Genomic DNA, 24883 nt, shown 5'->3' with positions numbered 1-24883 from the left:
GCATTCACGAAGGTGAGCCATACCCGAGCCATTTGTACCACCACCACGATGACGATGGCAATGACGATAGCAATGACGACGATGGCGACAACGATGGTGACGATGATGGTGATCACTCACTTGGCTCCACAGGCACAACGACGCAGACTGCAGCACCGCAACGAAGGCGGGCCCTGTTCTTGCGTGGCAGGTCAGTACGCGCAAGGCAGATTGCTATGCTCTCTGTTGCTCGCAGCAGGCCCCTGCAGCACATACAGCGAGCTGTTTGGCAGGCACGTCGCCTTCAACACTAGGCAGTCGCAGTTTGCTGAGAAGCGATTTGCGACATGCAGGTTTTGCGGCTCCTCCCATGTGCTCCTTCACTAGAAGTGCTGACTTGCCGCCTTGTGCTTGCGCGCTACTTGTGCTCTTTCGTGCGCGGTGATGACTGCTTGGTGCTGCCACCTGATGACACTTGCCGCCTTGTGCTTGCGCACTGCTTGTGCTGTTTCGAGCGAGGTGATCACTGCTTGGTGCTGCCACCTGATGACACTTGCCGCCTTGTGCTTCCCCACTGCGTGTGCTGTTTCGTGCGAGGTGATGACTGCTTGGTGCTGCCACCTGATGACACTTGCCGCCTTCTGCTTCCCCACTGCGTGTGCTGTTTCGTGCGAGGTGATGACTGCTTGTTGCTGCCACCTGATGACACTTGCCGCCTTGTGCTTCCCCACTGTGTGTGCTGTTTCGCGCGAGGTGATCACTGCTTGTTGCTGCCACCTGATGACACTTGCCGCCTTGTGCTTCCCCACTGCTTGTGCTGTTTCGTGCGAGGTGATGACTGCTTGTTGCTGCCACCTGATGACACTTGCCGCCTTGTGCTTCCCCACTGCGTGTGCTGTTTCGTGCGAGGTGATCACTGCTTGTTGCTGCCACCTGATGACACTTGCCGCCTTGTGCTTCCCCACGGCGTGTGCTGTTTCATGCGAGGTGATCACTGCTTGTTGCTGCCACCTGATGACACTTGCCGCCTTGTGCTTGCGCACTGCTTGTGCTGTTTCGAGCGAGGTGATCACTGCTTGGTGCTGCCACCTGATGACACTTGCCGCCTTGTGCTTCCCCACGGCGTGTGCTGTTTCGTGCGAGGTGATCCCTGCTTGTTGCTGCCACCTGATGACACTTGCCGCCTTGTGTTCCCCCCCACTGCTTGTGCTGTTTCGTGCGAGGTGATGACTGCTTGTTGCTGCCACCTGATGACACTTGGCCGCCTTGTGCTTCCCACTGCGTGTGCTGTTTCGTGCGAGGTGATGACTGCTTGTTGCTTGGCCACCTCATGACACTTGCCGCCTTGTGCTTGCGCACTGCGTGTGCTGTTTCGTGCGAGGTGATCACTGCTTGTTGCTGCCACCTGATGACACTTGCCGCCTTGTGCTTCCCCACGGCGTGTGCTGTTTCGTGCGAGGTGATCACTGCTTGTTGCTGCCACCTGATGACACTTGCCGCCTTGTGCTTCCGCAGTGCGTGTGCTGTTTCGTGCGAGGTGATGACTGCTTGGTGCTGCCACCTGATGACACTTGCCGCCTTGTGCTTCCGCACTGCTTGTGCTGTTTCGTGCGAGGTGATGACTGCTTGGTGCTGCCACCTGATGACACTTGCCGCCTTGTGCTTCCGCACTGCTTGTGCTGTTTCGGCGAGGTGATGACTGCTTGGTGCTGCCACCTGATGACACTTGCCGCCTTGTGCTTCCGCACTGCGTGTGCTGTTTCGTGCGAGGTGATGCACTGCTTGTTGCTGCCACCTGATGACACTTGCCACCTTGTGCTTCCGCACTGCGTGTGCTGTTTCGTGCGAGGTGATGACTGCTTGTTGCTGCCACCTGATGACACTTGCCGCCTTGTGCTTCCGCACTGCGTGTGCTGTTTCGTGCGAGGTGATGACTGCTTGGTGCTGCCACCTGATGACACTTGCCGCCTTGTGCTTCCCCACTGCGTGTGCTGTTTCGTGCGAGGTGATCACTGCTTGTTGCTGCCACCTGATGACACTTGCCGCCTTGTGCTTCCCCACTGCGTGTGCTGTTTCGTTCGAGGTGATCACTGCTTGTTGCTGCCACCTGATGACACTTGCCGCCTTGTGCTTGCCGTGTGCTGTTTCTGCGAGGTGATCACTGCTTGTTTGCCACCTGATGACACTTGCCGCCTTGTGCTTGCCACTGCGTGTGCTGTTTCGTGCGAGGTGATGACTGCTTGTTGCTGCCACCTGATGACACTTGCCGCCTTGTGCTTGCGCACTGCGTGTGCTGTTTCTGCGAGGTGATCACTGCTGTTGCCACCTGATGACACTTGCCGCTTGTGCTTCCCCACTGCGTGTGCTGTTTCGTGCGGTGATCACTGCTTGTTGCTGCCACCTGATGACACTTGCCGCTTGTGCTTCCCCACTGCGTGTGCTGTTTCTGATGATCACTGCTTGTTTGCCACCTGATGCCTGCCGCCTGTGCTTCCCCACTGCGTGTGCTGTTTCGTGCGAGGTGATGACTGCTTGTTGCTGCCACCTGATGACACTTTGCCACTGCTTGTGTTGCTGCACCTGATGACACTTGCCTGCTGCGTGTGCTGTTTCGTGCGAGGTGATCACTGCTTGTTGCTGCCACCTGATGACACTTGCCGCCTTGTGCTTGCGCACTGCGTGTGCTGTTTCGTGCGAGGTGATCGAGGTGATGACTGCTTGTTGCTGCCACCTGATGACACTTGCCGCCTTGTGCTTCCCACTGCGTGTGCTGTTTCGTGCTGATGAGACACTTGCCGCCTTGTGCTTCCGCACACTGCTTGTTGCTGCCACCTGATGACACTGCTTGTGCTGTTTCGTGCGAGGTGATGCTTGTTGCTGCCACCTGATGACACTTGCCGCCTTGTGCTTCCCCACTGCGTGTGCTGTTTCGTGCGAGGTGTGATCACTGCTTGTTGCTGCCACCTGATGACACTTGCCGCCGTGTGCTTCCGCAGTGCGTGTGCTGTTTCGTTCGAGGTGATGACTGCTCGGTGCTGCCACCTGATGACACTTGTCACCTTGTGCTTCCGCAGTGCGTGTGCTGTTTCGTGCGAGGTGATGTCTGCTTGGTGCTGCCACCTGATGACACGTGCCGCCTTGTGCTTCCGCACTGCTTGTGCTGTTTCGTGCGAGGTGATGACTGCTTGGTGCTGCCACCTGATGACACTTGCCGCCTTGTGCTTCCGCAGTGCGTGTGCTGTTTCGTTCGAGGTGATGACTGCTTGGTGCTGCCACCTGATGACACTTGTCACCTTGTGCTTCCGCAGTGCGTGTGCTGTTTCGTGCGAGGTGATGTCTGCTTGGTGCTGCCACCTGATGACACTTGCCGCCTTGTGCTTCCGCACTGCTTGTGCTGTTTCGTGCGAGGTGATGACTGCTTGGTGCTGCCACCTGATGACACTTGCCGCCTTGTGCTTCCCCACGGCTTGTGCTGTTTCGTGCGAGGTGATGACTGCTTGTTGCTGCCACCTGATGACACTTGCCGCCTTGTGCTTGCGCACTGCTTGTGCTGCCACCTGATGACACTTGCCACCTTGTGCTTCCCCACGGCGTGTGCTGTTTCGTGCGAGGTGATCACTGCTTGTTGCTGCCATGTGCTGACACTTCTCCCTTTGCAGTAGAAGTGTGCATGGTTTTGAGCCAGTCGCTTCATCCTTGTGCTGCTCCCATGTGTTCAAAATTGTCCTTCTGAAGCAGAAGTGTGTGCGTGTGGTACTGATGACACCTGTCCCTCTGCAGTAGAAGTGTGCGTGGTTTTGTGCCAGGCTCTTCATGCTCGTGCTGCTCCCATGTGTTCAAAATTGTCCTTCTTCGGTAGAATTGTGTGCCTGTAGTGCTATTTCTGGCTATGCTTTATTGTGATGCTTGCTTTCCACTTCCATATCAGTGGCTGGCAATGGCTGCTGTCTTGCTGCGTCGGTCTTGCTGAATGCAAGGGTCCAGCTGAAATTTGGCTTCACACCCTCGGCATAGTGCGCACAGCGTATCTGTTGGATCGTATAGTACGAGCAGGCGTCACATATCCGCGTAAGACCAGTGCGCTGTGCTAGGCGATCTGCTTACGCTTCTATGTAAGCTCTAGAACCACCACATCGCCAAGATTCCGCTTACGTCGTGGCGTTTCGTGTGTTGCAGTGTCGGTATAGTAGCTGGAGTGATAGGTGTGCCAACTGAGTCTAGTGCGCCGCTACTGTACGCCATAACAGGAAAATTTGCGCTACGCCTCTTGGAAAGGTCCTCGGACGCTCGGCATCATCTGTACGCATGTAGAAGACGAAATGCGTGTTTGACGAAAGCGCTACTGTACATGTTAGCTGTAATGAATGCTTTAAATAGCATTCCGTGAAGTGCATACAAAGGTACACGGGTAATTGCAGTATCAACAGTACAAAAAACACGAAGTTACCGTCCATGATGTGTAGCAGCAATGGGAGAAAATAACACAACAGATGTAAATGTGTGCGACGATTGCAGAATTATTTAGGAATTTTTAATCTTTGAACTAGTGAGCACTGTTTCTGTAGGTTCATTGGCTGCAAGTATTGATTAAACAAAATTACTATGGTTTAACGCTTGCAAGCTCATGTGTTAGCTAACACGGACGACGTAGTGGAACATTGCGCATACTGTTTGCACTGCCTGTAAGTTGAAAACGTGGCTTTGTGCCGTAGTGCACATGTGCTTTGTATTTAGCATTTAGAATTCGGCCGCTACCGTGGATAAAGGAAGCAACGGTCTGATCACTTGTAATGCAATGATAACCGCATTCTTCAAATTTTTTGCACCCGTGTGATCTCAGCTTGCAGTACAATAACAATTGTTGTTAGCCTTACTTTCAATTCCTCTCTTGCGAACTGTGCGCTCACGACTATTCTCCAAGGATGCTAAGTCACGCTCATTGCGTGTATGCCATTTGTGACATTGATAGAGGGTGTCAATGGAAAGAAGTGCAGTAAGATAGGTGCCGAATAATAACGCAAAAACTTCATAAGGCGCGGCGTTTAATAAGCCTCCAATGAGAGTGAATGGACAATGCTTCTTTGCCGTCAAAACGAGCGCAATGATGAATGCTTGAATTAAGTTGCTACACCAACATGCCAGCACGTCTTAGCTGTATGCGTAGGTACTGTGGGCACGGAGCAAAGAACTTGTACGAGTGAAAACACCCCTAGTTGTGGGAACCGAAAAAGGTCACAAGCCCGTGGATGTTTTCGACACGTGACGGTTAAATAAATTTTTTGCTGTTTCATTTACAAGTATTACTGAGAGCAGTCATGCTTTGCACCTTGTGCTAGTAAATCCCGAAGAAAGGCACACTGTATGTAGCAGTGCTGTTAGTTTTAAGGCCCTCGAACAGGCACCGACAAGAAGAGTTTGTGTTTCACTTAAGGATGCATGAAAGACACGGTAAGGCATGGCTGCTGAAGCAAACCCCCGTGCTACTTGTTTGTCGTCTGCTTTGAGCGGAAGACACAGGCGCCGCCGATGATAGTGTGGGCGCCCTACAGGGCCAAGTGTTTTGTGTTAGTTTACATTTTATCGCTGCTACTTGCATGCCGTGGTGCAAGGCGCCGCCGATGCATGTTCTCACGGAGGCAGATATTTTTTGTTACGTCAGGACGACCGCACTGACGATAGTTAGAACTCCTAAATGATGCATGTTTGTGAGTCACCGACGTAATTGTGTGCGATAAGAGACACTTTGGTGCAATTGAACGCATGCTTATTAGGCGTTATTAAGGCAAGCGTAACCTAACTACTGCAGCCTTCCGGTCCTACGTAATGGGAAAAACAATACTTACAGACGAAATTGACCGAGCGCGGCAAGTATTATTGCGATAGCAATTATATGGACCACTCAAAAGCAGATTTCTGCCGTCGGGCGTCGCCGTCGGCGTCGCCGTGAGGTTCCGTATGACGTCAATGGAGATGAAATCGTTGGCCGCGCGGCCGCCGAACGCTGTATGTGCGAGTGAAGGGCGAGAGGGACGGCGCTCTTTCACGGGGAGTGAACCAGTCGGCGGAGACAAAACGCGCGTTCTGCGCCTGCTTCCTAAGGGCTGCAGAAGTAGGCCGTCTCTTTCCTCCTTTACAATCACCATAGATGTAGAGCAAACGCGCCTCTTCCGATGTGCGAGAGGGCCGTGGGGGAGGGGGGAATGGGGGAGGGAAGGGAGGCGACGTTTAGGCTGCGGCACCAAGTGCCTATTTATATCAGAGGCTCCGGCAACAGTCACCAACGCCGCACGCGATTTGAGCGACGCGGGGCAAATGCCGACGGCGTCGTACAACAGTTCGGCGCGTTGCCGGTGCTGCTGCATGTCCCAAGTTATACGCTGATAAAGCTAGATCATTACTCCGTATATCTCTCTACCAAATTTGCTATCGCAATTGATGCTTCACCTTTCAGGTGAACTGCGACAACCTTTTTTTAATGAATGGATACTAACGTGCATACTTTCGGCTTCGCCCTCTTTGCGTACGCTAAGGTGAACCTTTTCGGGGGTGGGGGGGAGCCAAGGTTAGCCCCGAAAAGTGCGCATATATCTAAGATTGCGCTGAAGCAGCATGGCGGATAAAAACTCCATGTGGAGCATGGATGGCACAATCGGTGCTGAAATTGCTGTTGTCAAGGACTGCAGCGGTATTCATATTCACCTTTCATACAGCTTACTAATACAACCGTAAAATTATTTGCACTTCACATGGACATGTTTTGGCAATTGCAGGAACAAGTTAATGCAAATTTTCCTTCGGGATTATGGGGTTGCGTGCGGGGGGGAGTCAGTTAATTCCACAGAAATTGACATGCTGCCAATGGATCGTAATTGGACGTGCTACGGGAAATTAATTTTGATCATAGAGCAAATTCGTTAGCCGTGCAATGCTGCGATCAAGCATGATGCAGCATTTACATGATCACACGTTCTGCATAAACTGGCATAGATGTCTTGGTGCCTTAACTTTCACAGAACTCATTGCCTGTATTTTGTGACCTCTCCGAGGGATTGTGGTCACAATACGTTTTGGTGGTGACAGTTGCAATAATGTTCTGTGTAATTTTCTCGGTTGCCACATTGTACGAATGGCTGCAAACTCCGTGCTGCAGCATTTTTGCTATCCTTAATCGATAAGAAGGGTGGAGTGGATGGAACTGTGGCTGAGGAACTGCTCCTAAAGAGTTCTTTGACCTTGAATGGTCTCCAGTGTTGCTTGTGTTGGCACTGAGAACAATGCTTGTTTAGGTCGCCATCATGTAAAATTCATAGCGACGAAGTAACTGTACATGCTGCTCCTCTCTGAAGCAAATGACACCACAATTTGGTGCTGCCTTCGATCATTCACCGACAGAAATGAACTTGTATTAGCCATAGTGTTATCGGTTTTGTCTCGGAAGCTGAAACATATTTCAGAGACTTGCAGCCACGCAATTACAGAAGAGTGTACTTTCTCCTTATTGTACAAAGTGTCATCTATCAGCTGACATGTTTCTGCTGTGTACTTTATTTGTTTCGCATTGCCTGCCGCAAATTTAATACTGGTACGCTGAGTACTGCTATATTGCGCGTAGCGTCACCTTTCCTCATGATGTGCAGCAGTAGCAAAGTTTACTCCAGACGGCACGGCCGGCACACCTACTCCTCCAGCTACCGTAGTGTCGCTGTTGTTTCGCTGTGGCTTTTGCATTGTTTTCACGCCGTTGATGTCACACCAATCCCACATCTGACTGCTCATGGCAACAGCAATGCACTGTTCAATCGTGTCGGTTATATTACGAAGCGGACATGTTTCACATCAAACTATAGTGCAGTGACAGGTGGTGCACCGATGCATTTGATGAAACTCGTGGTCCTGAAAGTCGTTTTTGTTATGCCTTCACTTCATGGCATCGTTAGGTTATTACGCTTTTGCTTCCTCATCGTTGTCGCCAATTGTCTACACTGTTTGACCTTCGTCATTCCAATATTGTCGTACCATTCCTTGTCACAGCACTGTAGTCATTTCACCATCTCAAGGATATTGTCAATATAACTACCTTCGTCCTGTTATGCAGTTTTACTGTTATCGCGTTCATTGCAATGCCAGCACCAACTTGTCGTCGTGACTTTGCGATCTGGCTTACATCGCTAGTGGAATGTCTGCCATGTAGTTATAATGGAGCCATTCTGTTCTACGACTGTGTTTCTTTGTAGCAGGGGCATTGTCGGCACACCACTGTGGTCATTGCATTGAGTAAATTAAGCGGTAATGGTTCTTGACGCAAACAGAGTTTCGTCGTCTTGCCGCTTTTACTCCTGCATTGCCGCGACTCTGTAATGCTTGTAGCGGAACCATGATGTTTGTGTTGAGATCCCATCGTTGTCGCTTTGCCATAGTTCTCCGCTGTTGTCACAATAGCGTTGCTACTCTAACATTGCCGTTACGTTGCTGCGACACAATTTGTTCCATCCTTCCATTCTGGTTGTGTTCGCCGCAGTCTGTAGCTGTTGTGTCCATCATTACTAGCTACAGGTGCGCAATGAACAAAGCAGCTCCCCAGTGAAAATGCACCCTACAGGGTTGCGTTACGTGCACTTGACGATGCTCGGCAGCCAGAAACAGCACTTTACACAAACACCGATGAGACGTTTGCTTAAACGCATCTGCAGTGCACGTGAGAACTACATATTTTCCATAGAACGATGCCTCACCTTACCTCGGACCTGTGCCGACACCGTGCCGCTTGTGGTCTTGAAGCTTTGTTGTGTGTGGTTTTGTGCTACACTGTGCCTCATCCTGGTGCGCCCATGTGCCGACGCCGTCTCGCTTTGTGTTTTTGTGGTTGTATTGTGTGTGCTTTTGTGCCAAATGGTTCCTCATCTCAGTGCGACCATGTGCCGACACCGTGCCGCTTTGAGGTTGTTTGTGTGTGGTTTTCTGCCAAATGGTGCCTCATCATAATGCGATCATAAGCCGACACCGTGCCACTTCGTGGTTTTGCAGTTGTGTTGTGTGTGGTTTTGTGCCAAATGGTGCCTCATCTCAGTGCGACCGTGCGCTGACACCATGCCGATTTGCAGTTCTGAAGCTGTGTTCTGTTTGAATTTGTACCAAATGGAGGTTCCTTCTTACTTCGAGCATGTGTCGAACCGTGCCTCTTTGTGGTTATGCATTTATGCTGTGTGTGTCTATGTGCCGAATGGTGTCTCTTTACCGCTGACATGACGCCAAGCTGCGATTTGTGCTCCTGCAGTAGTGTCGTGTGTGGTGTTGTGGCTGATAGCACCACATTGCCGCTGTCACTTGTAGCCTTGACCTCATGTACTAGAGGTTTGTGTTGTCTTGTGGCAGGTGCCTGCGTCATCCTGGGTGTTGAAACGTTGCGTCTTGTGCTTAATGCTAGAGGTTCGTTTGTGAGCTTGTTGGGGCCTGTGCTTTGCTTTAAAGAGATGCTATGTTTGTGCTTTATTGCAATCGCCTTGTGCTTCTGCTATCTCCTGGCTACAACCTAGGACCAGTACCAGCCGCAGTGACAGTAAATAGTACATTTAGTAGGAATATGGGCAGGGTCATTGGGGCATGTGATCACCTTATGCTTATACAGCAGTTCCGTAACTCGCACACTGTTTCCAGTTGTTATCCTGTTGTCTACTTACTGTTAAGCTATTGGCAATGCGTTGCTATCATGATGTCGTGAATATTTCATTGGAGGCGCACCAATGATGGTAGATAGTTTTCTGCAGCGGTCTAGCAGTAATGCTGCATGGTTCGTCTGCATCAGACGTAAAAAACATACATGTAACGTGGCCGGTGGAAAATTGAGCTAGCAGACGGCAGACCGTGGGGTGCTCTACGGATTTGAAAACAAAACATTATTTATGCCATGGCGGCATTCCGTGTTTTCGTGCAATCATCACTTCTTTGTTGCCACGCAGCTGCCACCGTTTCTAGGTTCTCCTTCTATTTTCGAAACGTCATGAGGTTGTCATATTTCAATATCCTCAGCATCACATTCCTATTACCAACATTTCCACACCAGCATTGCCGTGGTCACTACGTTGTCGTTATTTCCACGTCGTCTTATCATAGGCATCGTTTGCAATGCCAACATCGCATGTTATTGTAACAACAATTATAGCACGACTACCAGCGGATTTTTGCCGTTGACGTGAGGTTCCCATAGCGTTTCACGTCGCAGAAATCATAGTCATATGCTTTATGTGTTCGAGGAACAATTCGCTTCCACAGGGAGCGATCGCACGGCTTATAGAAAACGCGACTTATTCCGTCACACGCAAGGCTTTGGGGGGATGCACGGGAGGGAAAGGAATACATTCCGAGGAAGACATTACTTGACAGACATGTGTGGGATACTTCGCATAGTGAAAATTCATTTTCATAATCGTACTGGATGTATTGATTTAGCATGTTGTCAAACAGCTCAAATGGGAAATGCTTGTACGCATTCATACAACCTGAAGCTTTTGCGCCGAACTACCTTGTGATAAGGAGCCCGAGTTTGTGTGGCCCATTCGTATAGTTAACGTGAAGGCATGCCACAACATTGTTGCACACATGATTCGCACACTTGAATGGCACAGTTTGAGAGTTTGTTCGTTCACTGCAGTAGTCGATGTGAGATGGATCTTCACTCGTAACGAAGCAATCGAACTTGGTGAACGCAAATAATTCACCATTGACACACATAAGGTTTCCTACGGCCTATGTACAGCACTATATTATACGGTCAACAGTGAGGCATATGATATGAAGCGTGGCGTTACACTTTATAATTTCAATTGAGCGGGTCCCGTTCAGGTTTCGTTGCAGGTGAATGAGAGGACATGTAAGCGCGCCAAAAGTACCATAAGCTCTGAAGGAATACGTGCAATGCCACCGTTAATACTACACTGAGACCGCTATGTGAATAAAAATATCACGCCTCCATGTTTACACGCGGATCGCGTGTAACGATGGAGATGTTACATTTTTGGAAGAGACGACAGGCCTAATCGTAGCCATAACCGATACCTCACCAACTGTTCGCGCAAGTGGCGAGCGTAGGCACGGACAAGAAAACCTTCGACAATTCGTACAGGTGCGCTTCTACTTTCAGACGAAAAGTGAACGACACAGAAACAGTGCACTGTGATTTGTTTGGGAAAATTTGTTTATTTTCTTTCTCAGTGCAGTGCTGCAACTCTGCAAACGTGAATGCAAAACTTCTCACATTGCATGTTTGCCATGACATGTGATGCTGCAAGTTTGCGCAAAAACAGAATTTGTAACATGTACACATCTCCAATGTTGCTTTTATGTGTTAGCGACTGCAACATGACCCTTTCGGTATGACTGTAGGTGCATTGTAAAGTGCCGTGAAATTCTTATGACAACCGTTTTGCGAACTTGCACAACTTTTCCTACACGTGTACGGTTATGTCAAGCATTAGTAGAAGCGCCTGCTCCTGATCACAGTTGATATCACATCTGACAAAACGAACGAAGCACAATTGCTGGGAAAATAATAATTTCCTTTGCTGTGCACTTTCGGAACGCATGTTGTTGCGAACACATTGCACGTGGTATGACACTTCTACAGGAAAGTGTTCGACGCATGACAAAGCGCAATGCACAGGATTGACATGCTGCGAAACATTCCTAAATCGAATTCTACGATTCTCCATATTCTTGCACTGGACATACACATTGTAGGAAGTACACGGTGATCGAAACACAGTTTTTGCAGAAAAGCGTGCATAACTGCACAGCGAACCAACCAAACAAGTTTACTTTACTGTTATTCAAGAAACCTTTCAATTCTGTACGATACTGCAGTTTGAATAAGCAGTCCTTGTGCTTTCATTCACGCTTGCGGGTACACCGACAAAATCTTCACGATAAACGTGAGGTCTTCTACAGTAATTTGCTCCCAGGCCTCCTCCAAAAGTGCGATTGGTCTCGGTGCATTTGTACTTGCTGCAGTGCTCCTGTCGCTCCCACCCTGACATCACGGGGCGTGTGACTGAGAGGGGGGAATTTGAATATGCAATGCCCGTGGTCTTAATACTCAGAAGGATCGCCGAGCACCTTTAGAGCATCTCCTTCGTTCTCTGGACAGGGGCACAGTCCTGCTGCAGCCACCAGTCCCTTGTTTTTGGCGTTTCGTTGAGCCGACGAGATCACGGTGCCTCGAGGGCCGCCTCACGGTGGATCTCGTCCTCGAGTGTCACCCCACCCAGCAGAAGAAACAAAGTTATTATTATGAAGACATGACATTGCACCCCAGCCACTGATGCCCTTGGGAAAAAGAGATCTTAACTGTGACATTGCTCCAAGAACTATTTGCCAGCAACTATCGCTGAGCTCATGCATGGCCAGCTGCATCAGTAGTGAAAATGTTCACAGCGGTAAACAGATTCTGGTTTCGGGGCTTCATTGCAGCTCCGCTGCTACAACTTGCAGCAATTCTTCCAGCCTTGAGGTGTTCAGTCGGTCCGTGAACAGATGTCCTATCGTTGCTTTGTTTATCGTGAGCTTGTCAGTCATTTTCATAACTAGTTGCATGATCAACACAGTACGTCTGTGCTCACAGATGACTGGTCCCAGCATTATGAGCCGATGTCCCTCCACTATTTGCTCGCGGCCTGTTTCAGTTACCGGGTGACTGCCGTTCAAGGGCTCCCGATTCACTGCCGGTCCTTGCAGGACCCTGTCTTGTGGAAACGTATGCCACCGCGCTGCATTTGAACACACTGCAACCTCAGTGTTTTCAAGGTCTATACAATCGGCATAACTCGCTTGGGACGGACAACATTTCAGTGAAGCAAGAGGGAACATTTCCCCCAAAGATATTGCGCAAATATGTTGGTCTGCCCTGGCTGGTCCAGCATCAGCATAGGAACAAGCAGTGCCGCGATGGGGCGAAGCGAGTACACAGGGAAGGCTGTGAGCGCACACCAACAAAAGCGCATGCAACGTGCTTTGATTAATGTCGGTCCGAAAGAACTGCCAGCAACACGAAATGAAATACCCTTGATTTTGCGCTACTGCACTTGTCTTGCATCTTGAAACATGTACTACAGCTTGTCAACTTTCTTTGAAAGGTTGAGAATGAGAACGATGAGAACACAACGTTCGCTTGAGGCAGAGAAGGAAAGCTCGAACAGATACCGACATTTTTCAGCAAACTTCGGGAAATAGTTCTTTTCAGGATTACATCCACAAGTACTTACTCATTACAATATGTGCAGCAATCACCGATTGCATTTGCATTCAGAAACAACTACATGCACAGATTAGGTCAACGTTGCAGAGGATGACTACGTTGTGAACAATGGAAGAAATCGACAAATCTGTTGTGTTGTTTGCTATTCATTGGCCTCTCTCTCAAGTCCCCAACCTAAGCACTCACGCGGATTCCAATCTGGAGAACGAGGCGACAAAAAACAGGGAGCGTCGTTGGAGAAGTTGTCAGCCAGCCGCACGTGTGGCGACTGCGGTATGAACGGGAGCCGCATCTTGCTGAAAGACATAAGGCCTCATTTCTGAAGACTCTTCATCCAGGGTTTCACAAGGGTGGCAAGCAACTTCACGTCGGCTTCAGTAGTGCCGCAAAGTACTTCCGGAAAAGTCAATGTGGCGGTGAGACGGCACCGATGATCCTGACGACTGTTTCAAACCATCACAGACAACGTAAAGTCTGTTTGCATCACTGTGCGTACCTCGTCAGCGCTTGTGCAAAGCCACCCGTCGATTCGGCGGCTAACTTGCCGTTCTTGGTAAAAATTGTTTTTGTGTTTCAAAGGAACATAGCATTCGTGCACTCTAAGGCATCTGCAGCTTGCTCAGCACGGAGTGACCCCTCCTCAAGGAAGACGAATGAATCCTGAAGTCCTCACACAAATGAGCATGACATTTGTTTCTGTGATTTGGAGGTCATTTGCTATGGCTCACGCTCAATCATGCCGCAGAAAATTGCACGTTCTGCCAACGTCTCACCATTAACTGTGGTTCTTGCTTTTCGGCCCGCATGACACGTCAACGGATAAACGCATAGGTTGTGCCCGCCCGATGTGACCACAACTCTTTGCAACGTTCAGTCACAAGCCAATTATCAAGTCTCTGAGGTGTACGTCCAGGGTGAGGGGGGCTGCTTGGGGTTTCACTTCCGTAGGCAGACTGTACGCTTCATTGATTCGACAAAGTGTGCGGTATGGAGGATAAAGGGTCAACTAACAAGAAGCCGCACTACTCCCTACATGTGATGAGCGTGCTGGTGTCTGTGCCGCTAAAGAACAGTGTTCTCCAATACCTTGCGCACCCGTTATGAACACAAGCGTAAATAAATGAATTTAGTGTCACATAAATGCACCGTAATTACTACGCACATGGTGTAAAGCCGCATTCACGCATGAAGGTGAGGCAGAAATTGTGCTGCATATTAAACATGGACCCAGGTACACTTCTGCAATACACCGACGATCGACAGCAAACACAAAATTTGTTTTTTCTTTGGCGTGCACAGCCAAGCTTTCTGTAAACACCTGTGTCACCGATGTGCTTTCTGTTTAACACATAGGAAACACATGCTGTCAACATCTGCAATGTTTCTTTGAGTGTACAATCGCACCCTCCCATTGCTTCCATTCAATGTGGCATGAGCGCGGCATGCCTCGTTCATAAGGGTTGTAGCGATGTCACCGAAACAGTTGTATTTCTGTCTTCACGTGTATTTTGATTGGTGGACCACGAAAATATACATATCCTGGTACGGGTCCACAGGTACATCCACCAACAATCGATCTCGCAACAGCATAATGTTCCGCATACACAAAGATGTTAAGTCATGCTGTTTTTGAATTGCCGTACGGTGCATTGTGATGTGAAATGTGTGTTGCACTGACACGGACAATTTTTACAAGTGTTGCTCATTTCACCTGTGCCCTTTCTTTTCGCTGCTCTTTCAATGCAGTCTACGCACGAATGCATGTGCTCAATCAATGTTCCTGCTGGCAAAATAAATTAACCTTGCCTACGACCCATGTTCCTGTGTGAACGAGTACAAATGATGTCAACTGAGGTACGATTGCAGTACCTTATTCAGTTACACGCGTTGCATCACACGTAAACTTGTTATGTCTTTCAGTCGTACGTTGCAATACATATATGGTAATCATGTGCCATGGGCCAACAGTAACAACTCATGTAAACGATGAATGCGACACAAGTAACGCTTCGGATACCAAGAACAACAATCCCTGAACGTGTCAGTGTGCGTGTGTATGAAGGAATACTTTGCAAAAAAATACTTGAAAAGTTACAGGCACCTATCCATCACGGACAGAATAAAATTAACATATTAGTTGCTATACACACTTTCTCCATATGTATACTGGGGCCGTATTATAAAACGTTCCCCTAGCCGAAATGTCATTTTTCACTTTCAGGCGTTCGCTGATTGACTGTTTTAGCAAAATTGGATGAGCTGATTGGGTGGTTGAGCCCGAAGCCATTCAATTTTGCTCAAACAGCCAATCAGCGCGCACCCTGAAAGCGGAAAAAGAAATTTCGCCTAGTTGAACGTTTCAGAATACGACCCCTGTTCAAAAACACGCACCACAAGTGCACAAACAATCAACTGCTGCATTCCGACAAACAGTTTGAAGTAATGCCGATGCTTAGCCACAACACCTAATTTGCTACCGCCCCTCGCCATTGCACGGCAAAGGATGCACACAAGAGCACAAATGTTAATGCATGGCATTAATGTGTAGAGCTCAACCGAGACTCTATTACACAATGCTATAGGCTATGCAAGCATGTTGTCTATCTGTACATTGATCCCAAAAGGGGAATGCAAACGACTAAATATCCTTTTTGTTGGCAAAGAGCAGTACCTTTGGCAAGGAAGACCAGTTGTCTGTATGCATGCACGCATCTACAAGTGCTATGTTTCAATGTAACTGAGGCTGCAGACACTCTATACTTGTGGCATCGGATACATGAAACATAGTTTCGCAGCAACAAGGCTCTTCCCAGCGCTGTGCAATTACACAATGTATAACAGTGCCTTTCAATGACAAACGACCAGGTAGTCTTATTAAATGTAACATGACGAACAGTAAAGAGAAATTACATTAGAAAAATATGGATTTGTGACAGAACATTGCAATACACTTTAACATAACTATTGAATAACGATGCTACAGGACCGTACAACGCTACGCAAATAAAAACAAAACTTTGGTGCTCTTGCGACAGGTTCTGGTGCCACAGGGACAAAAGTAAACAAGTTACTCCCTATAGTATAAAAAAAAGTTCTGACGGAACGCTCTCTTGCTGCAGAAAACACATGTGAAAAAAAAAACATTATGTCAATACTATGAACAAATAATTCCGTACGGCAGGTTGTATAGCCAAAAGAACGACACAATGGGAAAATGTTAACAAACAAAGAATTTGTGCAAAAATGAAACACACTCATTCATGTACAACAGAAAACACAGACAAATCTCATGCACAGTGCATAATTTAGTGTCTACGACATGCACTTTGCCGCAAGTTGGCCGTAAAGTAATAACTACACATTGGATTTAACTTACATACAACATACTTAATGTACTGCGAAAATTACACTTTTACAAACAACAGGACACCACTGAAACACAGGAAAAAATTACGTCGCCATCATCCTTGTGGCATGCTGAACTAAAGTAACTGGAACAACACATTAACAATAAATATAACAACGCTAAATACATTGATTAAATAATGCCACACATATAATAACACAAAATACATTAAAAAACTTTCGAAAAAATGTAACAACGCTAAATACATTGATTAAATAAATGGCAGACATATAATAACACAAAATACATTAAAAAACATTTCGAAACTAAAAAAATTGTACATAGCATGCAGTTCAATTTTGTGGGGGCTCCTGCGGCTCAGCTTGCCTTTGCAGGAAGTGCGCCATTGCTGCAGCAAGCGATGACAGTGGCGCCACCTCCTGCTGCAGCAGCTGCAGGCGTGCCTCGTGCCTGCCAACCACATCGACGAGGTGTTCGAGGGCGCTGGCTGTCCGCTCGGAGGCTTCGGCCAGCTGTTAGTGGAGTGCAATACAGACATATCAAATATGATGCATGCGCATATGCATAGTTACATATGTTCTTGAAGAACATAAGCAACTTTGTGTCATGCAGATTACACATAAAACACACATTTCTGATTTGTAGCGTCCATAACGAGAACCAACTTGCACTGTTCACGCTTGCAGACACACAGTTATGTTACACATGAATTGTTGGGTTCACTTACCACTTCGGCTATACTATTGTGTGCAGCCGTTCTTTTGTGCCACGACTACCAATGCATTTCATCATATGGTGCGTAGGTGAACCTACCAATTCTGATGCATGTTTTCTTCATAAAACACAGGCACACCTGCACCTCACTATTTCAAATGTGCAGACGCATGTAAGACCCAATGTGTCGATGCTAGTTGTATGCATGTCTGCAATCCTACGTTCATTTTTTCGGTTATAAAATTGACCTTCATGATGAACTAACACTATCATCCAGTTATTGTTACTGCAATTGTGTCGGTGGTCAAAATGCCGCTCAAAATATGCTCCAATGATTGAAATGCCAGTATTACACTGCAAAACAACTTCTTACAGGTACTGTATTCATAAATGTTCTGCTATGTACACAACATTCTTACAGATCTTCAGTTTGCAGCTTACAAGAAAGGAACACAAAGAATGCTGGTAGTTTTTGCCCTACTAACACATCCACTACATGTGGCAACGAAACAGTGTTGCCCTCAAATTGCACTAATTACTGACAACCCCTCTTGAATGTCTTTACACACACCAATAGTACATGTACATTTAAAATATTTCATGAAAGTACTATGCTCTATAACTATCGCAACACATGCAGCTACTATCATCGTGTTGTAGTGCTTACCCACTGCCACTGAAACCTATGGATCACATCAGCAACTTATTCCCATGGCACTACTTCTGCTCATTCCCAACAACATCTGCTATGCTGACAGGTGATGACATTTCTTATTTCTGGCACGCCTTTCCCACGTACTCAACAAGTTCATGGGTTCTGGTAGTGCAGTAGATTGCATATATTGTGAACCAAGCGAGACACATACCCTTGTCACTTGAGCGAGTATGTCCCGCTGGATGGTGACTTGGCTCTGTAAAACATTTACAGAACGGCCACCATCCAGCACTACCTGCTCAAGGAGCTCTTCCTCGCTCCGCTGCCGCGGCGGCTGCCTCCTTGAGGTGGCTGTAGTAACAGATAAGGTAACGTTCGGTCAGTGTATGCAGAGAAGCGAACGATAAACATGCAAGCTAAATGGCAGGTACACACACTGACAGGACATGTGTAACCATGTCTCTGTAAATACACATAATTTAAACCGCGTATGTGAAAGAAGTAAATGTTATGGCATTAATTTTCTAAAAAACGTACTCCACATTAAAGCGATACACTCTTCGGCCAAGAGCACATTTTTGCATTTGCTGGAATGTTGCGGCATAGCCTGCACCATCATGCCTGCGCTAGTTTTCATTTTTTTTAGGTTTCAAGTTTCCATGTTGACACCATTCTTGGGTTGTGTGTTGCACTTCTGGACCATTGCAGAATAACTTATCACATTTACACACAAAAATGTTCCTACATTACAATTTTCATTACTAAACAATAACTACCTTTCAGGTTTTCTCTGCAAGGCATGCAGCTAAAGGTTATGTATAGCTTCATAAAGAACTGCTTGGTCAACTATGCGATTGTGCTAATTTTTTCTGTGTTGTGCTTCTCGGATGATGGTGTAACTTCTAAGCCATCACAACTGCCAGCTTCTACCTGGTGTTGCTAACACACCTACATACGATGTATGCAGATGTCCTTGAACAAAACTTTGCCACAAATTATCACGGCATACGTCGTCGGGGAATAACAACATCTGTCACGCTAGGTGCACACACTTATTAAAAACAGCAATACAAAGTGTTCACATGTATCAGCATGCTAAAATCATTACATGATGCGCTGCACTTTGGTCAATCTGCTGACAGTGGGCATTTTAACTCATGTGCCACCACAGTCCAGAGCTCTTTTGATTTCCTTGTTTGCATACCTGTCGCATCACATCGGTGCTGAGAGAAAGTGTGCAACCGAATTCTCCAGCTAACATGTATACTGCGCATATTTTGTTTCGCATTCGAACAAATTGTACGATAAACCGTGCGATAACACTGCATTGCTGAGTAACCATTACTGCATTTTGTACACAATTGCTATGCATTCCCAGCATGATCCCGATTCAAGAGTACTAGTCCTTTATCTTACCAACTATCTCACTGCTTGCCTTCTATCATGACATTGCACACATTCATGACAACTGAGGTCCCTATGCAGTTGCAGCACCGACAGACATTGTTCAATCGACAACAGGCAAACTGTAAGTACATTGCAAGAGCTAACCGTAATGTTGAATGCAACGTATGAGATGCATCAACAACCTGTACTGGGATGTTTGCATACTTCGGTCATGCAAGCAAAGTATATCATCACATGACAAATGACACTTGCACATGTGCTTCTTCTACTCATTACAAATGCTCACGAGTGTAATGCATAGTTCCTTACCTGGGCCTCGCCTTGGACGCGCCTGCACTCGTGGTTCGGCAGCCGGCACGGCACGTGGTGCAGGTGACTTGGCTGGGCGACTTGCCCCACCTGTACCACTCGTGCCCGGCTCGGACGTGGCTGCGATGGCCTGGCCTGACGATTCCGAGTGGCTTTCCTGCAAAAATGCAGACATAATCAATGAGGCGTTATAACATATGCAAACAATGCGTTGTGCTATTACCTTGCATGACACCACACCTTCACTTTCTTTTGGACACTGTACAGTTAAAGCCACCACATTTTCAATTGAAGCTCAACTTCACGTTGTTTTATCCTTTCATGACCACTTCATTTTTCGATTTATTCTCAGGGTCTAGATGGAACTACTCAGGCCGTCCACAATGATTGCATTGTGTTCACATTTCAAGCTCATCAGTACTTGCTGCTGTTTGCTATGACAATACACTTGCCTATCTATTTAGCGCACTCACACTGCCTTCATCAAACAAACAAAGAACAACAATATAGCACACTTGCGATTAATATATACTCACTTCGGAATCGTCAGACATAAAGTACGCTGGCCCCAGGCCGCCGCCACTTCCCCTCCCCACGAGCGCCAATACCCTGCCCTTATTGCCGCCCAGTCGGCCGCCGCCAGTCGCCCTACAAGAAAAAAAAAACATTAGTGGTCTCGTAAGAAGGTGAAACTTTATCATTATTAGCTTCTTTTCACTCACCTCATCTCGCCAGCCACCACAGCGGCTTCGCGCCTCACCTTGTACAGGTACTTCGACCACCACACCTTCCATTGGGACTCCGTCTTGGTTGGCGGCCCTTCTGAATTGAGCAGGGCCGCCAATTCCCCCCACAAATCATTCCTTTTGGCGACCGTGAAGTCCCCATCCAATTCCCCTGACTTACTAACAAGCCGGGGGTGCCGCTCCATAAAATTTATAAGAATTTCCTCCTGCCGAATTGTAATTTGGTATCCGGGCATGGTGGTGTGGTGCTCTCCGTACATGTACAGGACGCAAACTGGCCGTCTGCGAGCAAGACGACCAAGGAATGGAACACTTTTTTGTTTTTCATTACAGCCTTTATTTCCTACAAATAAGCAGTCGTACGGTGTTTCTTCTTGCACAAACCTGCAATTCAGTTGAAAAAAACAATCACTATTGGTGCCGTCTGTTCACAACCCAACGCATGCAACGCAAACTCACCAATTTTCCGACGGCAGCAGAAGAAAAGCAGACGACTTTACGGCGACGTTTGACGGCTTCTTCTTTAAGGTCCCGGCTCAGGGTTTGTAATTTTTTCCATGTATTGATGGGCCGTAAAAGCATTGTAGGCACTGATTCTCAATAAAAACCAAAAAGCAAACGCACACACTAAGCCCGCACAAACGCTACGCCGTTTGGTTTCGTCTCTGCTCAGCCCGCCCCATTTCAAAATAAGGAGCCATGTTTACACGATGCCCCTCTCGCGGTAGCCGATGGCCGACACCCGACATTCGCAGACGCATAACCAAAACGTGTTGCTTTACACTTGTACCCGAATTGATTTGTAACCCCGTTAGTTGCAGACCAATTTATTTGTTAAATATTGCTTTTCACATTTTGTTTTTTAATTTATGTTAACTAAAACAGCCGTAGCCAATCATAGTCAGTGCACAAAGCCGTACTGCGGCAAATACATTCGAATACAACACACCCGAGCAGCTCTGCACTCGCACGGTGCGCCCTCACGTGTGCTTTGCGAGACGTTCGAGAGCGCGTCTTGGTGGTGCATGCTGACGTCACGGGTGAGCAGCCAATTAGACTTATTGAACGCGACGTTCGCCTAGGCGAAATTTCGCCTAGGCGAACGTTTCAGAATACGGCCCCATCTCTCATAACACCCGCACGCCTCCGAGATCAGTGACACACAAAACACATCACAGTCGTCTGTATGAAAACAAAGGGCTATGTGAGCGGAGGTCTGTCTGCGGCGGCTGCTGTGAATCACACCCATGTGTCACCCCACGCACTGCATCTCGCGATCTCCCAATTAGCGAGGCAGTCGCGCCACACTTCGCTCCGTTTGCATTGTGCCACACGAGACAGATTCTCCACGCCAGCCAACATATAGCAAAATGAAGAAACGTATACAGCTGCGCTCCAATTTCACATTAGGGAGAATTGTAATCGTCGGTGAATTTTTTTGCATGCCACTCAGCGCTTCAAGGACTCTCGGTCCGTGCGTCCCTTCGTTCTCGGCCCTTCCCCACCGCCGCTACACATGCTGTTTCGAAAGTGGCTTGCAGAACATCCCGAGTCCATTCCCAGATAAGTATGTGGAACCATGCGAGTACGAATGAGATGTGTTAGGCGAGAAACCACGAATTGCAAAATGACGAGTGTTGTGTGCCGCTGCCACAATCATTTTTCCGCGAGGTGTGGATGTGGCGTGTGGTGGCTTTTTAAAATTTGAACAGTAATGTAAAGGTCCATCAAAGTGGAGCTTGGGGTCCGATTCCTTTTGGCTGCTCACGAAATTCTAAAATGCCGGTCCCAGAAAGCCTGTGTCTACAAGGAGAGAAACCCAGTGGCGATTGCACATCCAACTGATTCGGCATCCCGCGCGCAGCACCACTTAGTGAAATGATCAAGTGTCACCTACGCTTTCTTATGGAATGCATATCGAACCGGGAGGCCTTTCATGTTCTTGAAGCAGAGTGGTTATTTGCTCTGCACGAACCATATCCACATGTGCAGCGAGCAAAACCGAAAGCACCCTGGTCATCTTTCCTCCCTAGCATGTACTGCCTTTCAGATTCAATCTCTTGTTTGACAGCATCAGCCAAAACAGTGCTGCTTCAAATTTGTCGGCATAAAATAATATCGATGACGCAAGAAGTGATCGCGTCTCTGTTAGGAGAAGCGCACTTGTAAGGAACGCGGCGCAGTGCAGGGTTCAATATATTGAATGTGGCAGTGAACGCGAGTTCTCTCTGCTATACTTTTGCATGGTATTCTCAAGGGGATCTTACAACTATTTGATATAGGCAATAATTCGATATATGTGAGTTTGGTATATCTGGGATCAACTGTACATCGCTGCCACCATGTGCAGAGGAGTCTGCAGTGCTCAGTGACACATGCTTTGTGATAATTGCCATCTGCGCAACGTGTGGCTTCACACAAGCAAGAAAATGTTGCAAAGTTTATGTTACATGTGGTATGCCACCTGGTTTTGTAATACCAACAGTAGTATTGACTTTGTTTCTGGTGGGCTGTGAAACCACTGCACATCTACCATGGCAAAGTATGCTTGTGACTGTTTATTTTGTCTCAGAAAAAAAATAACAGCTGCTTTACTGAATCGTGCGGATGAAAAAATGCAATATTGATGCTGAAATCAGAGCAAAAAGTGGTAAGCGTAAAACCTTTTTAAATCATAAAAAACTCTATTCGAGCACATGCATGCCTGCTGGGTGAGCTTTATTGTTTGTGCCAGTGCTGGAAGAGTCCCATGAGGGTTGCCATGACCCGTGCACCCAAATGTGCTGGTGGGTCCCGGTAAAGCCTCGATGGTGCCTGACCTCCCAAGGTGGAGCTTACCTCCATGCTGCTTGACCACTTCCGGCTGGACTGCAGCCACATTCTGCTCAGCCTTGGCTGCATTCGCCTTGGCTTCAACTGCTTCTCCCTTGGCTGCTTCCACCTTCTCAATGAGCTGTAACAAGTCATCCTGGAAACAAACGAATGCCACCACTGAATATTATCTAACTGCGGCAGTCATGGTGCACGAGTTGTGCTTTGTTATCATGACAACCTCAACGCAGAAGTTGGATGGACACGTCCATGTCATAAACAGTGGCACACCAGTATCCTTGAGAATGATTGATGATAACAGCCTTCTGCGGGCCTGAAGCTCAGTCAATTAATAAAATTTGGAGGAACAAGTCTACATAAAAAAATTCTGGTAGGACCAACATTACATTGATCTTTATAAGTAATGGCTTTGTAAGCGTCCCTCAGTCCTAAAATCGACACGTCCATGCCAGAGGCAGACATGGTTGGGCACATTATCAAAGGCATTGCGGACGACGCATTCAACCTTCTGGTCTTTAGAAACCTATCGACTGTTGACGCCATCATGAAGGAATGCTGCCATTTCGCGCAGGCGAAAAGCCGCCATATGGCACGGCTTCCAAATACTGTGATATGGGGTTTATTGGCGTTCAATCCCAGTCACGTTAGGTCCAGTGCAAAGAGCACCCGAGCAGTTCCAGGCAAACGCCAGCGCGAGGAAACCAGTGACACTGATCCTTCTGTCTTTGTCTTCCTCACTTCAGGAGCCATGCGACCACAACGACGCTTGTGCTATCTTCGTCATTACAACTGCAGCGACCTCTTCTTGTACCAACTCAACCGACCAAGCCAGCTTGCCACCACCAAGTGAAAACGTGACCTGCATTGTGCGCCGTGAACTCGAAGCAGCGTTTCCTGCTGAGACGATATTGCTGATCCAGTCTGTGGTTCGCCAGGAAATCGATAATATGGGCCTCCCCAGCGCCTGCTCCTATGCCTTGGTCCTATCGCAGTCCACCCCACAGTGCACGGAATCCATCGGACTGGCATACACCTGATGAAAGGCCTATCTGTTTCTGCTGCGGCTGAATCGGACACGTTTCCCATAACTGCCGTAGCCATTGGCCGTCCCTGCCTCGAAACACTTTCTGGAGTTCAAGTTCGCCCCGCAGTTTTTCACCCCGTCGCTTCTATGATGCTTCCGATGGCACTACTTCTACTTGCCCCTACGCCCGATCGCGCTCGCCTCAACGTCGCCAGCCACGTCTGCCCCAGCTTCACTGCTCGCCCTCGCCGAACTACCTAGGACCATTCCAGCCGGAAATCTAGGCAATGCGGCACCTCGAGGTGGTGCTGCAATGTCGGATTCGCCGCAAAATCCTCCTTTGATGCTGTTTACGAGACAAAACCTTCTTGACGTCGAATTTGCAATATGGCACACCCGTCACAGCACTCAATAGATACCAGAGCGCACATATCAATTATGACCAGCCGCCTTTGCTGCCATTTAAGGAAAATTGCTATGCCTGCCATTACTTGGGTCGTACGAATGCCCGACAGCAGCATGGTGGCCATGGTCAGATTGTGTACTGCACGTGTGAGCATTTCCGGCTGCAATACTGTCGTCCTTTTCACTGTGCTTGACCAAT

General features: G+C 47.8%; 1 protein-coding gene and 2 long non-coding RNA genes across 12 annotated transcripts in view; 1 reads left to right on the top strand and 2 right to left on the bottom strand.

Annotated features, from left to right (window-relative positions):
- The window catches only part of LOC119458726 (NAD-dependent protein deacetylase sirtuin-2), a 419041-nt gene that overhangs the window by 79125 nt on the left and 315033 nt on the right, over nt 1–24883 (bottom strand). The window contains exon 17 of one of the 6 annotated variants that reach the window (XM_049671396.1): nt 23262–23391. The exons of the other annotated variants lie outside the window; for them this stretch is intronic. Within the exon in view, the coding sequence (XP_049527353.1) occupies nt 23262–23391 (130 nt within the window). The remainder of the gene's footprint in view (nt 1–23261; nt 23392–24883) is intronic. 6 annotated transcript variants of the gene reach the window in all.
- Nucleotides 481–3443, top strand: LOC125947081 (uncharacterized). Of its 2 annotated transcripts, XR_007468120.1 has the most exons (4): nt 481–576; nt 811–888; nt 1829–1984; nt 3388–3443. It is a non-coding gene; the product is annotated as an uncharacterized LOC125947081 (long non-coding RNA). The 2 variants fall into 2 exon arrangements; XR_007468121.1 differs by lacking the exons at nt 481–576; nt 811–888 and adding an exon at nt 1667–1749.
- LOC125947079 (uncharacterized) lies at nt 528–4535 on the bottom strand. Of its 4 annotated transcripts, XR_007468115.1 has the most exons (4): nt 3554–4533; nt 1792–2025; nt 1463–1635; nt 528–600 (listed from the first exon to the last, which is right to left on the bottom strand). It is a non-coding gene; the product is annotated as an uncharacterized LOC125947079 (long non-coding RNA). The 4 variants fall into 4 exon arrangements; XR_007468114.1 differs by lacking the exon at nt 528–600 and having other exon boundaries at nt 1403–1635; nt 3554–4535; XR_007468117.1 differs by lacking the exons at nt 528–600; nt 3554–4533 and adding an exon at nt 3334–3439 and having other exon boundaries at nt 1403–1635; nt 1792–1930.

Source organism: Dermacentor silvarum, chromosome 7 (genome assembly GCF_013339745.2).
Source record: "Dermacentor silvarum isolate Dsil-2018 chromosome 7, BIME_Dsil_1.4, whole genome shotgun sequence".
In the NCBI taxonomy this organism is placed as follows: Eukaryota; Metazoa; Arthropoda; class Arachnida; order Ixodida; family Ixodidae; genus Dermacentor; species Dermacentor silvarum.
The sequence above is the reverse complement of the archived record's forward strand: the minus strand, read 5'-3'. Positions and strand labels throughout refer to the sequence as shown.